Source organism: Trichechus manatus, unplaced genomic scaffold (genome assembly GCF_000243295.1).
Source record: "Trichechus manatus latirostris isolate Lorelei unplaced genomic scaffold, TriManLat1.0 scaffold00103, whole genome shotgun sequence".
Classification (NCBI taxonomy): domain Eukaryota; kingdom Metazoa; phylum Chordata; class Mammalia; order Sirenia; family Trichechidae; genus Trichechus; species Trichechus manatus.
In genome coordinates, this window is record NW_004444039.1 from 3136369 (window position 1) to 3151567 (window position 15199).

The 15199-nt window shown below is 39.4% G+C and overlaps 1 protein-coding gene across 8 annotated transcripts in view; it reads right to left on the reverse strand.

The window, feature by feature from the left end:
• Positions 1-15199, reverse strand: part of RANBP9 (RAN binding protein 9) — a 114251-nt gene that overhangs the window by 9822 nt on the left and 89230 nt on the right. For all 8 annotated transcript variants that reach the window (XM_023737457.1, XM_023737452.1, XM_023737451.1 and 5 more), the window contains 6 exons: positions 13552-13664; positions 12327-12435; positions 10307-10497; positions 7434-7578; positions 4494-4615; positions 2673-2824 (listed from right to left, as the gene is read on the reverse strand). In XM_023737457.1, the coding sequence (XP_023593225.1) occupies positions 2673-2824; positions 4494-4615; positions 7434-7578; positions 10307-10497; positions 12327-12435; positions 13552-13664 (832 nt within the window). The remainder of the gene's footprint in view (positions 1-2672; positions 2825-4493; positions 4616-7433; positions 7579-10306; positions 10498-12326; positions 12436-13551; positions 13665-15199) is intronic.

Sequence of the window (15199 nt, forward strand, 5' to 3'; positions counted from 1 at the left end):
CCACACTAAGATGTTGCCTGTGCCTTTGCTCACTCTCCTTCTCTCCCTCCTACACAGTACGATTTTCTAGAGGCCGCATGATGTGTGATACCTTAACAGACTGAAAACACAGGCGCGTGAGCCGAGCCATTCTTCTGTTAAGGAGAAGCTCTAAGCCAGGCAGTAAAGACGTTTGCAAAACAGTAAAGCGATGCCACTCTTCTGACTTTTGTGAATGTGTGCATGGGGGGAGATAATTATTTTTCCTAAAAATGTTATTTAATGGACTCATCATTATTATTTTAAAATGAATTAATAAAAAATTTTATTTTAGTTTTCGTTTCTATTACGGTAAATAGAGGGAGATATAACCCACATAACAAAGGCTCTTTGGGACCCTTAACAATTTTTAAAGGGGCCCCAAACCAAACCAAACCCCTTGCCGTCGAGTCATTCTGACTCATAGCGACCCTATAGGACAGAGTAGAACTGCCCCACAGAGTTTCCAAGGAGAGCCTGGAGGATTCCATCTGCCAACCTTTTTGGTTAGCAGCTATAGCTCTTAACCACTGTACCACCAGTGTTTCCTTAAAGGGGCCAGACACCAAAAAAAGCTGCAACCTCAGGACGTAGCAAAGGAGTAAATACTCAGTTTCCTAAATGTCTAACTTCAGATACCTAAAATAACTTAATAATACAGCCTAAATATTAAGTTTCTTCTCCACACCACTGATACCAGAAAAGGTTCTACACAGCTGTATGGTGATGAAAATTCCAAATCTGGAAAAATCAGTCACACTTTTCAAATGAATTCAATTTCAACTAAATAAACATTTACCAAATACCTAAGGAGCCCTGGTGACGCAGTGGTTAAGTGCTCAACTGCTAACAGAAAGGCCAGCAGTTTGAACCCACCAGCCATTCTGCGGGAGAAAGATGTGCCAGTCGGCTTTATACAGATTTCAGCCTTGGAAACCCTATGGGGCAGATCTACTCTGTCGTATAGGGTCGCTATGAGTCAGAATTGACGTGGCGGCAATGTTTTTTTTTTTTTTTGGTGTATATGCTAAATGTTAAGGAGCCATGGTGGCACAATGGTTAAGTGCTCAGCTGCTAACCAAAAGGTCAGCAGCTTGAACCCACCCAGCCAGCAGCCCCACAGGAGAAAGGACCTGGCAATCTGCCCCTATGAAGATCACAGCCTAGCAAACTCTGCGAGGGAGTTTTACTCTCCGTCAGAATCGACCTGTCATCACCCAACAACAACATGCTAAACATGAGGGAAATATTTAAAAAAGAAAAAAAATTAAAAAAGGAAGGGAGGGAGGTAAGTAAAGACCTTCCTGACCTCAAGGAAGGAACTCTGAATCTTAGAGGGCAAATGGGACAGCCATTTTCTGGTGTATGAATGTCTCATTTGACTTTCTAAATGAAAAATTGTTTAAATTACATAATCTACCAATTCCCTTTTATTTAACATAAGAATCATAATTTCACCTTTTTTTTTTGGTGATAGCTCATTTAGAAATAGCAGCTACCGTGATATGGAGTGGATGAGGTACTAAATACGGTAGATACACCTCTCCTTCCCCCTCAGTTCCTGGCAATAGCATTACATGCCTTTCACATGAGGTGTGTAGCAAGGGGCTCCTTACCCAGCCTAGACTCTGCAGGTACATTACGTCTACAGGGGTGCTGTACGCCCCTGTATAGTGCAGGGAGCTGCCCCATTCTCACTGGTTTTGTGTCGAGTTTCCTAGCCTGCGTTAGGTGCTCTGAGGTGCTGCTGACTGGTACACCAGCTCTGAGGTCAGGTCAGGAAGAGATGGCCATACCCCAACATCAGTCTCAAGGCCACTGCATGATTCTCCCACCCCACCCCCACTGCTTTTTTTTTTTTTCACTTCTTTCAAAACATTCAGGAGAAAATGTTTTTTACAAATAAACTCTGAGCTCACCTAATGCATGAAAAAAAAAACTATGGCTAGGTTAATGTTTCACAGGATCACAAGGCTGGGGAGCTGGGGCGGGGAGTACTTTTAAAGAAGCCATAACGTCTCTACAACTAATTGCAATGTTGACTTAACTTAGTGGAAAATTCCTCTATTTTCAACTGATGCACAAAAACGTGGCTAACTTACTGAATGGTTTAAATTGTAGCCACCTTACTATCCATTATGGACATCAATCCAGAACAGACTTGAAAATGTATTTTAAGTATTCTGTCTGTGAAAGATGACCCAATCCTTCACCAATCCCCATCAAAATGAAAACCATGTATTATATACCTTCAATTTGCTGCAACACTTAACAATGTTTACTAAAATAATAAAAATATCTCAAATTTATACTTTTATCAGCAAGCTCACAGTTTGTTTCTCCTATTAACTCTGACAATTTTCCAGCAGAAAAAATACAACTAAAAATTTTAGTAACTTGACAAAGGCCACACAATGCTGATAAATGGCAAAAGTGAGATTTAATCCACCTTTCTGACGTGAAGTCCAATGCTCCTTCCAGTAAATTAGAGCTGCTGAACCCATCAAAATATTCCACTCTCAACTGGGTAGGAGATCAGGGGAATCCACGCCCAAGTTTCCCAACAGGAGTTTCTGGTAAACTGCTCAGTGTTGTATAAATAATTTCAGAGCTCCTCTGACATATTTTAATTTTTCAAGGGAAAGCGCACTTACCTTCAACATCTTTTTATTTGCTGTGCCCTTGCCACACTCTCGCCTGAGCTGCTCACTCATGGCCTGCAGCTCTCTGCCGAAGTGGATCATTCTTTCTACAGCGGCCTGACTTCCTCCACACAGCTGGCGTCTTAGCTGACCGGGGTCAACTTCTGCAAGCAAGACAAGCGGGTCCTTTACGACCTTACTGAATGGAGGACAATGACGAATAAACAGCAACTGCTGGTAACGTACTCTGTACATTTCATAATTACTCCTTCGCGTTTCATCTAACTATACAGATTTATTTTTAATTGAACATGGAACTTTACAGGGAAAAGGTATCCTTAACTAGTCTCAAGAGTCCAGGGACCCAGATCTAGCACACAGTTCGCAGTCAAGTGACAACTTCTCAGGGTTAGGACGTACCCAGTGTGCCAGGAGACGTTTTATGAAACGTTAAGCGCAATTCTCTAAGGCTGTGTTAAGCAACATTAAAAAAAGGGGAAGAAAAGTAATTGATTTTTCTGGCTGCTTTAACTGACACAGAACAGAGATGGAATAAAATAATTCTGGGACACTTAACAGACTAAATGACTCCAATCAAAATACAGAAAACACCACACTATACTAATCAAAAAGACTAATTACACTACTTTTAGAAAATAATTTTATAGCATACCCCTTGACTGACAACAATCACTGATCAACACTGTAACCAAAACCATCATTAATAACAACACAAATCGCTAACAACGTGGAGGATGATGATAATGGCTCACATTACACACTAACTTTGTGCTATTAGCTTTTTACAGATTAATTCCGTCTTCACAATGACCTATAAGGTAGTTGTTATTATATCCATTTTACAGATGAAGAAACTGAGGCACAGAGCAATTAAGTAACCTGCCAAGGTCACACACAGCAAGGTAATCTGGCTCTGGAACTCCTGCCCTTAATCATCATGCGGAAATTACTCTTTCAAAGTCAAGGTTGCTGATTTCTAACAGAGTAAAATGAGGCTGCCTTGTAATCAAATTCCTTGTCTGCAAAAGTGAAGTATACGTGGAGCACGTAATCCTCAACAACGAGGCAATGGTACAACAAACAAGAAAAGAACACCGCTGCATTTACAGTTTCTTCCAGATACGCTAAAAATCTTAATTATCTTTTAACCTCAATACACTAAGGAATCTAATGTTGCCATGGAATTCTGACAGATATTTCATAGCCTTCAATAATTTTCACTCCAGTGGATGGGTAAGTTTGTTGACAGTTTAACTTTATGGTATAATTTATTAAATTTGTCAACAAAGTAACTTTGAATCACATAATTTCTGGGAGGGGAGGGAGAGAAGTAAGCACCTATGTGCTGTACTGTATTATATGCATAATCACACATGCTCACATTAAATGATTTAGGAAATTCTCGTTGATTAGAATCTGTAAAATCAACTCTACCCATTTCGCCTTAGTGGCTATATTGAAATGAGTGTAAAAACTTTTCATATGTCCAGTCTTCAAATACCCTAAAGGCTCAACACTCTTAGTACAGCTGCATGAACAGCAGCACTGACATTAAGGCCAGACAGAGTTCAGCACAGAAAACTGCCTGGCACTGAGCTTCAGCAGGGACAGAAAAGGACCAGACCGCCTCCACTCTCACAACCCACTGTCTCAAAACAAAGTTTAAGAGAAGCAGTATTTATTACTGTCAATCCTATGCCACATACAGCTTTAAATTTGGCTTATGCTCATCATCTGTGAATCAGTATGAGTAAAAACATAACCTTGTAGCCATCATTTTTTATTAAAAACGTAAGAAATATCACTGCAGACCCATTTCGGTGTCACAATCTTCCATTTCGTGGTCATGTTTAGAGCTACCATTTAGGAAACCATTGGATGAAGTTTCTCCAACTCCATTGGAGTAGTGATCTGTTTCCATGTCTACATCATTACTGAAAACGAAAAAACAAACCTAATTTTAGAAATATCATACTTGCAGCTTAGTTTAAAATAAATTATTACTCAACTGCATAGCCTACTTATAAACTGGCTTCAAAAGGCAATAGCAATCTGCAAAAAAGATACTTGGTTAAATCTCAAATGTATTCAAAGTCAAGTATGCAGCTGATTTTTTTAAAGCAAATTGGTACTCCTAGAAATAAGGGAGAAAAAAGGTTCATGTGCTAAAATTCGTGTTTTTAGGGCTTGACATCAATTGGAGAAATTACACATTGGCACAACAGTCCTACTACTTTCCAAACCCAGATCTGCACTTGGTTCTCTGAATCAACTCCTGCCCCAGCATCTCCCCCCAGAATCCATTTCCAGCACGTAAGGGGAAAGCCTTACACTGAAACTAATGAACCTCACTCCTGGAACCCGCTCCACCTCTTTCTTGCCCTCATATTTAACCCACTTCTAGACTATTCCTTCCTTAATAGTCTTCACGCTTTAGCATTCATCCTCACATTTAAAATCTGTCAGGTCAAAAGACACAGAGAGCAACTCCAGGGGGAAGAGGGCAGTGGCCCTAGGTGCCCAGATCAGACTTCTTCATTCAGAAAAACTTAGTTTATCATCCTGACAACCTTTGGAAATTGGTAAGAAAACCAAACTTCTACAAGGTTTAACAGAGATCCTTAAGATCATGGGCTTTAATGATCTTAATAAAACACTAAAGCTTCTTTTGACAATTCACTGTAGTATTTCAGAGGCATTTATTCATTCAATAGACACCTAAGAGCCTCTGAGGCACGTGCGGTGTGAAGCGCGCTAAGGATACACTGAACGCAGCCTTTGTCCTCCAGCAGCTAACAGCCTATAAAAGGCTCATTAAGTTACTAAGTTACAGAGTATCAATACTACGATGGGAGTGAAGCACAAGCCGCCACACAACATACACTCTAGATCGTTTGGTGGGGATGCGAATCAAGAGACACATCCTGGAAGAGGAGCCATTTGGATGGAGTCTGGCAGCTTGAACAGAAGTTAGTGAGGAGGGTAGGGAAGAGAGGGAGAAGAGCGTTTCAGAAGGTGGGAGGTAGAAGGAAAAACACACACTTAGAAGTCAGGAATCCCAGGAACCAGTCTCAGCTCTGCAACATACAAGCTACCAGTTACTGACCTTAAAAAAGAAATCATTTACTTTCCTGATATTCAGCTCTACATCTGTAAAATGGTTTTTAATAGTTAATACCATCTTTCTCTACTTCCCAATCTTGCTGTAAGGAAAGCCATTATCAGGTATAAAATCAAAGGTGATCAGGTCACCTACAGCTTACTATCTTCCCTTCTGTACTGCACAGAAAGGAGGATGCTGCATCACGGATCCCTTCCGTTTCCTTGAACTCAGGTAACGACAGGCCTCGTTAGCAACTTCCTCCCGTGAGTATAGTATTTAAGAGAAAAACCCATAAACTGACTGCAATCCTATCTGTAAACAATGGCAGAACTCCCTATCAACAATGAAATGAGCATTCTAAAGTACTAAGGGCTTAACTTTTGAAGTTTTCCATACATAATTTTTATTACAGTATTCTAATTTCATATTTTCTAATACATCATTTTTAATTGGGAAGACCTCCCTGACTTCCTCAGCAAGCTTTTCTGTTACTCTCGGGACACTGCTGTGGATCTCCGTTACATCTCTGTCATATGACATCATTCCGCAGGTTTTCGTCATCTGTGATAGACAACCTAGAAATTTCGACTAATCTCCAAATACGTATTTTTACATGCTTTCACCAGAATCATACTTTCATCAAGCCTCCATGATAAAAAATTATCTACCTTTTCCATTTTTCAGTAAGGTTGTCTCTTTCAGTATGAAAATTCTGTACTGACTACAACATTCCCCGAAAATGCAGAGTTTCACCAACCAATTTATGTCAGACGGCCAAACTACCACCAAATTGCTGAGTCTATCCACCATGTTTATGAACGTAAACGTTATCATTTCATGAAGCCTGAGCCAAATGGAGATGACAACGCTGAGGTCTGCATAGGCTCAAACACAAGAATCTGCTTGCGCACACTAGTATTCGATTCAAATGATGACACTTCATGAACCTTCAGGTTTCATGAAAATTAAAACCCAAGTATGACAAAGGCTGTAGTACACAGTTAGACATTACCTTTCTTAAAGCTCTTCCAAGTCAGAGACTATGTCAGCGACCTTTGTATCCCCAATGCCTAGCAGAACACTTGGCACCCAACAGCTTCTCAAAGTATGTCTACTGAATGACTGAACCATCTGCTATACGCAAGCTACTGAGAGAAAGGTTTTCAAAAAAGCCTCTTCGTAACGTTATCTGGAATTCAGAAAACCATCTATGCCATTTACACTAAAAAATCCCACGCAGAGAGAAAAGAACCATTACACACATTGTCTTATTAACATTAGAGGTTGGATATTCTATGAGACTTCACCTGGAAACGGAACCAATGGCATCTACATGACCACCTGTACATGATCTGTGGCTGGCAGGACAAGAATGCACACAGCCCTGAAGCTGCCCCTAGGACCCCATCAGTGGGGAGAGAGTACATAGACGCAGAGGATGGAATTAAGGCAAGAGCCCACGTGCATGCTGGGACACAGAAAAGCCTTGGGAACTTATTTCTTACCCTTTTATTTATTCTCTGGGGACATGGGAACTCCCAGATCCCCACTATAAGGCATATAACTTAATTTCTTTCAAAATGATTGACAATAACGACACCTAGAATTAGGATGCTGACATTAATGCAAATGCTAGAGAAATCACCTACCTGGTGAAGTTATTAACTTGCTGTGATCTCGACATATTTATACTGTTCAGTTCTGGGACATTCAAATTGGACGACTGGTGTTTACTATGGCAGTATGATTGGTGTGCTTTATTTGATATTACGCCATTACTACAACTTTCAAAACCTTAAAAAAAGAAGAAAAAAGATACCACATGGAAACAGAAACAAACCCTAACTTATTGATTTGACTGGAAATAATGTCCTCGTACTTTGATTTCTTTTATTCAAGACTTTTATAATGTCGGTGCATCAATAGACTACTTAAACCGTAAACAAAAGAGTAACTTCTTTGAAAGGATATTTAAGAATCCTTAATTTTGAGCTATAATTATCATCTCCTCTAACACCTTCTGAAGGATTAACTATGGATCTCACAGTTAATCCCCCTGTGAGGACAGTATTATTATTATCCCCATTTCGCCTACGAATACACTGAGGCTCAAAACAACTTTAGAAATTTCTCACACAGCTAACTATCAATGATTTACTGAATTAAAGCTAACAGTTACTGCTCTTCTTTTTAGGAGGAATGCAAACGATCCCCGAGCAACAAGACACACACACGTAAAGTACTAACAGCCAAACGTGAGGTGGAGCAGGGAGAAGGGGTATTCCATGTACAGAGATAACATATGTGAAAGCACAGAAGCATCCCAACATACCTTCACTGACTGGAAAGAGCTTGGCATTACCCAGGTGCAAGATGGAGATAAGACCTTTGATGTCAAAGGTCTCTGAATTTTACTCAGACTTGTGGAAAGTCATTAAGAGACAGTAAGCAAAAGCATATGTTCAGATTTGAGGGTTTTTTTTTTTTTTTTTCATTGCGATTTAGATGAAAGTTTACAGAGCAAATTAGTTTCTCATTAAATAGTGAATACACAAATTGTTTTGTGACATTGGCTGCCAACCCCGTGATGTGTTAACACTCGCCCCTTCTCCACCCCAGGTTCCCTGTTTCCATTTGTCCAGTTTTCCTGTCCCTTCCTGCCTTCCTGGCTTTGCTTTTGGGCTGGTGTGCCCATCAGTCTCGTATACACAATTGTACTATGAAGCACGTCTCTCACATGTGTTATTGTTGACCCTAAAGACCTGTCTAATCTTTGGCTGCAGGGTGAACCTCAAGAGTGACTTCAGTACTGAGTTAAAAGGGTGTCCGGGGGTCATACTCTTGGGGTTTCTCCAGTCTCTGTCAGACCAGCAAACCTGGTCTTTTTTTTTTTTTTTAATTTAAATTTTGTTCTACATTTTTGTCCCGCCCTGTCTAGGACTGTCTCTTATGATCCCTGCCAGAGCAGTCGGTGGTGATAACCAGGCTCAATCTAGTTGTTCTGGGCTCAGTCTGGTGGAGGCTGTGGTAGTTGTGGTCCATTGTCCTTTGGACTAATCTTCCCCTTATATCTTTCATCTTCTTCATTCTCCTTTGCTCCAGCTGGGATGGGACCAGTAGAGGGATCTTAGATGGCTGCTCACAGGCTTTTAAGACCCCTGTCGCTACTCACTACTGTCAGATGTAGAACATTTTCTTTATAGACTATGTTATGCCAACTGAGCTAGATGTCCCCCAAGACCATGGTCCCCAGCCCTCAGTCCAGTGTCTCAGGGTATTTGGCTGTGTCTGTGAAGCTTCTATGACTTTGCCCTGGTCAAGCTGTGCCGAATTCCCCAGTATTGCATATTGTCTTACCCTTCACCAAAGTTACCATTTATCTACTATCTAGTTAGTGTTTTTCCCTCCCCACTCCCAGATTTGAGTTTTAAAAAGATGACTCGGGATAAGCATGGAGAAATGATTGAAAGGGATCAGACTAGAGACAGGGAGAACAGTTAAGTGGTTAGTACAGTTGCCCAGTCAAGAAGAGGTGATGGTCTTGGACTACGGCAGAGGAAAGAGATGTGAACCACACAGAGAAGGAAAACTGATGTGTCACTGATAGGATGTGGATGAGTTAGAGTGAAGTCAAAGGGCTACAATTACTCCCAGGTGTTTTGGCTTTGGGTGACTGGATGGACAGTAGTGTAACTAATTAAGATAGGAAAATTTCAGGAAAAAAGTTCTGCAGAAAGATGAGGAGTTGCTTTGGGCAAGCCAAGCCTGAAGTGGTGAATGATATTCAAGAGGGGTGGCTGATGGTTAAGGATACAGACATGAGAATAGCCCGCATGTCCAGGACGGTGATGGACGCTAAGAGGTGGTGAAGCAGAAAGGGCACATGTGACTGAACAGCAAGGACATTACTCTATGAAAGGAAAGGAAACATCATTTGACTTCTGTTTAGGACAAATACACAGAGCAGAGATAATATCTGGGGAAACACAGAATTAAAAAGATAAGCAAAGAAAAGACTGAGCAGCGCTAAAATAAACCCAGAGAACTGATGTCACGAAAGCCAAGAAAGGAGAGGATTTTAAGCCAGAGAAAACCACGAGCCACAGAGAGTTAAGAGTGGCGAGCCAAGAAAGGACAGGAGAAAGTGAACAGGTAGAGAGCAGACTCTGGCAAGAAGCCTCGCTGGGAAAGAAGGGAGACAGACAGACAGGCAGCCCAGATGGATCTGGTGATCAGTGCCATAAAGTATCACAGCCAAATCACCTTTACATTTATACTTGATGAAAACACACACTTATCTTTTCCTTATCAAACATCTATCATTTGATTTCTAGCGACAACTCATTTTCAGTGTAGACTTTCATTTATGAAGATCTTCTAATAACCGACTTTCAGAAACAGCTGTTCTTTAAGTTACTGCTTATACTGATAACAGAGGAATCTGAACCACCTACAATTTTTCAGCCAAACCATCCAAGTATACACATCTGTAAGACAGCTATGTCGTAGGACTGAATCTCACCAGAAAAATGTGCAGTACTTCCTTTGCCTGATGCTAAATTGTGAATATTCATTCCATGGCTGGGGCTCACACTTGGACTACTAAAAGGTCGAGGACTAACAGGGTAACTGTCCTGAGATTTTGGACTTCGGCCTCCCAAACATCGTACTTCGCTATCTGTACCATTCACCATTTCTATAAACTGACGCACTCTAAAAGAGAAAAGAAACATTAACGTAATCTTCAAATCGTCCCGTTCGTTTCATTTAACAGCAGCAAGCTTCGGAAATATTTTAGGAACTTGTATTTATCAGTAAGTCTGTTCTTTAAATAGTAAGCTAAAAATACTAAATACTGTTTCATATACTGTATTAATCAAAATTAATTGTAAAATTTCCAGAAAAATGAGAGTATATATAAAAGATACAATAATTTTAGCTTCTTAATCAAGATTTACCAGAGAAAATGAAACTCTATATGTAGCTATAATAGAGAAAATTAAAATGGGCTTAAGTTTTTGCAGCTAAAAATAATTTAAACAAAATAACTCAGTAGCAGATCAAATGGTACATAAAAACATGATACACCAGAGTTATGTCAAAAAGTTTTGCTACAAAATCACAGAAACCTTTATTAAACAAAAGTATCAAAGTGTGAAGCTATTGTTTCTCGACATATCCTCCATCTAGGTCTATACACTTCTGAAGGCAGTGTTTCTTTCCTTCTTTCTAACCCTGCCCCGAAGAATTCTGTGCTCTTCGATTTACACCACGTCAAAACAGCAGTTTTGGCATCCTTGAGGGACTCAAACCGTGTTCCTTTTAAATGTTCTTTGAGTTTTGGGAACAAAAAGAAGTCTGAAGGGGCAAGATCAGGGCTGTAGGGTGGATGGGATAAGGTTTCCCAACAAAATTCTCATAGGACAGCCCTTGCTATCCTCGAAGAACGAGCAGGTGCTCATCCTTGGTGCCACTTTCCTGGCCTTTTTCTCACCAATGCAGTTTTCAATTTTCTTAAAACTTCTTCATACTAAGCACCCATGATCGTCCTGTGTCCTTCAAGAAAATCTATCAAGAGCACCCCTTTGGGATCCCCAAGAAACAGTCCTCATAACCTTCTGAGCAGTGTTTCCTCTCTCGGTTCATCTTTGAGGTCTTCCCGACCTCCCTTAAAATGCTGGATCCGTCTAACAACTGTCGCTTTATGTGGGGCAGCATTCCCACATAAAAAAGCTTCAATGATTTGGGAAGACATCCACTGGGGTTGTGTTAAAAATTTTATATTAGCCCTGACCTCAAAATCATTTTTTTCCATGGCATAAAAAGTATGCCCTTTTTTTTGAAGGCCCCCTTACGAGACTAAGCCAAGTGTATTAGTGAGAGACTCTGTGTGCAGACATCCACTGATCGCAGAGACGTGTTTAGACACGTTCTGTTTGGAGTAAACCCAGGCATGTATGAATGGGAACCCCAGTAGCAATACTTTTTGACTTACACCCTCGTACTTTTTGGTAGCAAGAGCCTTCTCCCCTCCATTCTTCAACCCAGCCCCGTTCCCAACCTCTTAACCAAAATGGGCCTCATTTTAACTTTTACTCTCAAGTAAAACAATTCTGACATTTGGCTTACAGAGGATTTTCGCTGCTTAGAATTGAAATCTTAAGCTTAATAACATCCGATTTTTAAAATAACAAAGATTCATTAGAGACCATTTAAAAATGCCAAACAGACTTACTGTAAGACTTTTAGGGGAAAAGGAGATACACATTTTCCAAATAAGATTTTCAAATTTTAGACAAATGGACAGGATGATAAAGAACAAACACACAGCAAAGGATGCTATCTGCTTATAGGGTTCAACACAAGTGTTTTATAACCTGTTATTAAATGTGCTATATTACAAAATTATATGTAAAATACTGCGCAACAAGGTAAAGCCAAAATAAAACCTATTAAACATGAAACTTAGCTTGGTTCTACATACCTATCTATATAAATATATGTCTATAACAAATACAGCATATTTTATGAAACAAACTCACTTTAATGTGAAAAGGAGATTAGGATTTCTTTCAAGTAAACTTGGGTATAACTGTTGTGTTGTTTCAATGGCTTCTCCCATTCTTCCTGCTAACACCAATTTCTGAATTCCTATTCAGAAAAAAAGCAAAAAATTCACTTTTAAAAAGTAGAAACATAAACTCAGCAGAACTTCAAAAAGCAGGGGAGGGGGGAGTTAGTAAGAAATTCTTAAATAAATTATTGTAATTTCCATTTCTTTTTCTAAAATCATAGTTTCAATTACGGAATCCAGGAAAAATTTCAGACATATTAGAGTAACAAGTACCTTCACAAACTATCAAAAAAGATCACAAACTAACATACCAGTAATACAGGGGAAAAAATTGTTAAGTAGTATCGAAGTTTCAAACACGGAGATTAAAAAAGACTATTTTGATAAATAAATAATATTCACAATATCTTATCAACTAAATGACCTTCTGAACTACAAGAAAGCTAGCCTTTGGGTAAGAACTGAATTCAACAGACATCCACAGGGTGTCAAACATTTGCCAGATTAGATGATGAGGACACGGAGTGAGGGACGTGATCATCTCTGTTCCCAGAGCTCATAAAATAATCAGCTCCAACACAATGTACTAAGTGTCGGGCTAGGAGTCTCACCTACACAAAAGTTGTTTTCATCCATCATGATTTCGCCCCTCATGTTTTGTTTTACCGTACGTTCTCATTAAGCCAGACCCACCTGATGGACCAACAGCAGCAATTCTAAGATGGCTGAGCAGGGAAGGGTTAGTGTGCTACATTTCGCATTAGCATCTAAGAAATGAATACTAACGAGCGATACTATCTTAAATTTAGATGGCAATTTAAATTTCATTCACTGGTCATCTCTGCTATCTAATCAGAACTACTTTACTCTTAAAAAAATAAACAAATAAAACATTTACTTCCTGAAAGCACAAGAAAACATTTTTTACTTAAGAAAAAAAAATGGTAAAAATATTTCTTACAAAAATTTCTCCAGAACAATTACCTTTCTACATTCAGAACTCTAACACAGTTCTTTGTGAACTTTTTTAAACGTCATCTTCAAATGTGTAAATGAAAATCAATTTCAGAGGCATCAAATTTAAATTTACGTATTTAAAATTTTTTTTTTAATTAAAAAAAAAGTCTGAAAATGGAAGTACCCAAACTTATCATCTGAAAACCAGTGTTAGCCATGCACCACATCATCCTTACTTTGTCTATTCTTAATGGAAGCTAATTCTTCTAGGACAGTCTGGTCTGTAGATCTGGCAAAGGCCTCTGCTGTGGCACAGTACCCATGGTGGACTAAGTAGGATGAAACCATTCTTAAAATAAAAAGAAAAAACACATTTTTAGTCAAACAAACACACTCTGTATCCTACAATTTACATAAACAAGGTCTACTCTGGTGTTACAAAATCAACCTATTTCCTTGAAACAATTAAGGGTTTAAGAAGCTCAACTTTAAAGTAAGTCCACAATTTCTCTTTGTTCTATTCATGTAATCTTTTCAAAGATATTTCAAAAGCTGTGTTGAGACTGCTTCCCTCTAAAATAAACACTACTAGAGAACCAGAGCCTTAAACGGCCCTGTCTTTGATTCTTGGCGTCCCATCTACTTCCTCTTCTGTTCATTCCCTGTCCTTATGTTGAATCCCACTAACCACCATTTCTGCTTCACTCTTAACATGGGTTATCCCAGTAAAATGTTGGCATTTTGTAAAATAAAACAATTAGAAAAGAACAGATTTACCTTTGTATTCCATTGTTCAAGTACTTTCTTTACCACCCAAATGAGATGGGACCGTAAGGTGTGAGCAAAAGAAATACTAAGGTGAACCCAGAGAGACTTTCCAGAGCAAAATCTATGAGGGTAATAATACTAACCAATGAAGAGTCAGTCTTCTAATCTAAATCAATTAGCATGGTTTTACACAGAAGGTTAAGTACTCAAATATGATGGTACATGTAGTACATGTAAGTAGCACGTAACTTCCAGAGGACAAGTTTATTTTTTAAAAAGCCACCAAGTGGTCAAAACACAAAATGTAGTTAGATAAACTACTGAGCCAACCATATCTAACCCAAATTCCAATATATCCAAATGTCCAACTCTGACCCAGCTGGCACCACTAAGGACCTAAGGCACCTCCGCTCAGAAAATGGTAAGAGGGAGGAGGGGTAGAGGAGTGTGGAGGAGGAGAAGGGGAAGGGGAAAAACCTTTAAGAAACAGGTTTTTCATTTTATTTCATCCAATTGTTCAAATTAAGTTAAAGGGGTGAGGGGTGGGGATGAGCCTTCGAGAATGACCTCCTGGGAAATCGCCATGAGTACCAATGTTGTGGCAGACAGTGCAGGGGCGGAAGGGGGTTCTCACTGAACGCCAGCAACAGGAGTAAGATAAATTAATGTTTCCTCTACCACTGTCCTGCCACGGTGCTCCATGGCAACCATTTTCAGAGTATTAAAGGGATGTGACCCCAGAAGAGTAAGCCATCCTAGCTCTAACTCACGATAACTAGGAGATTCTGAGCAGGGGTTCTCTATTCTTCCTGTTGTGCTGGACAAAGATATTAGTGTCAAGGCTCTAGATAATAATAACTCTAGGGAAGAAGCATGTTTTCAGACTCATCATGTCTTCCCAATCACCTTTTCCTCCAAAAAAATATACAAAATGTTATTTGTATTAGATTTTTAAATTGAAGAACATTAGAAGCAATCATACAGACATTTAAGATGGATTGTGTTGGACTGATGGTATCTGAAAGCCTTTGCTATTTTCTTGGGTTAGTCTGCAATAGCGAGGACGACTTGTAAAACTTAATGATATTTATTTATTTTTTAAGTCTATACTGTTTC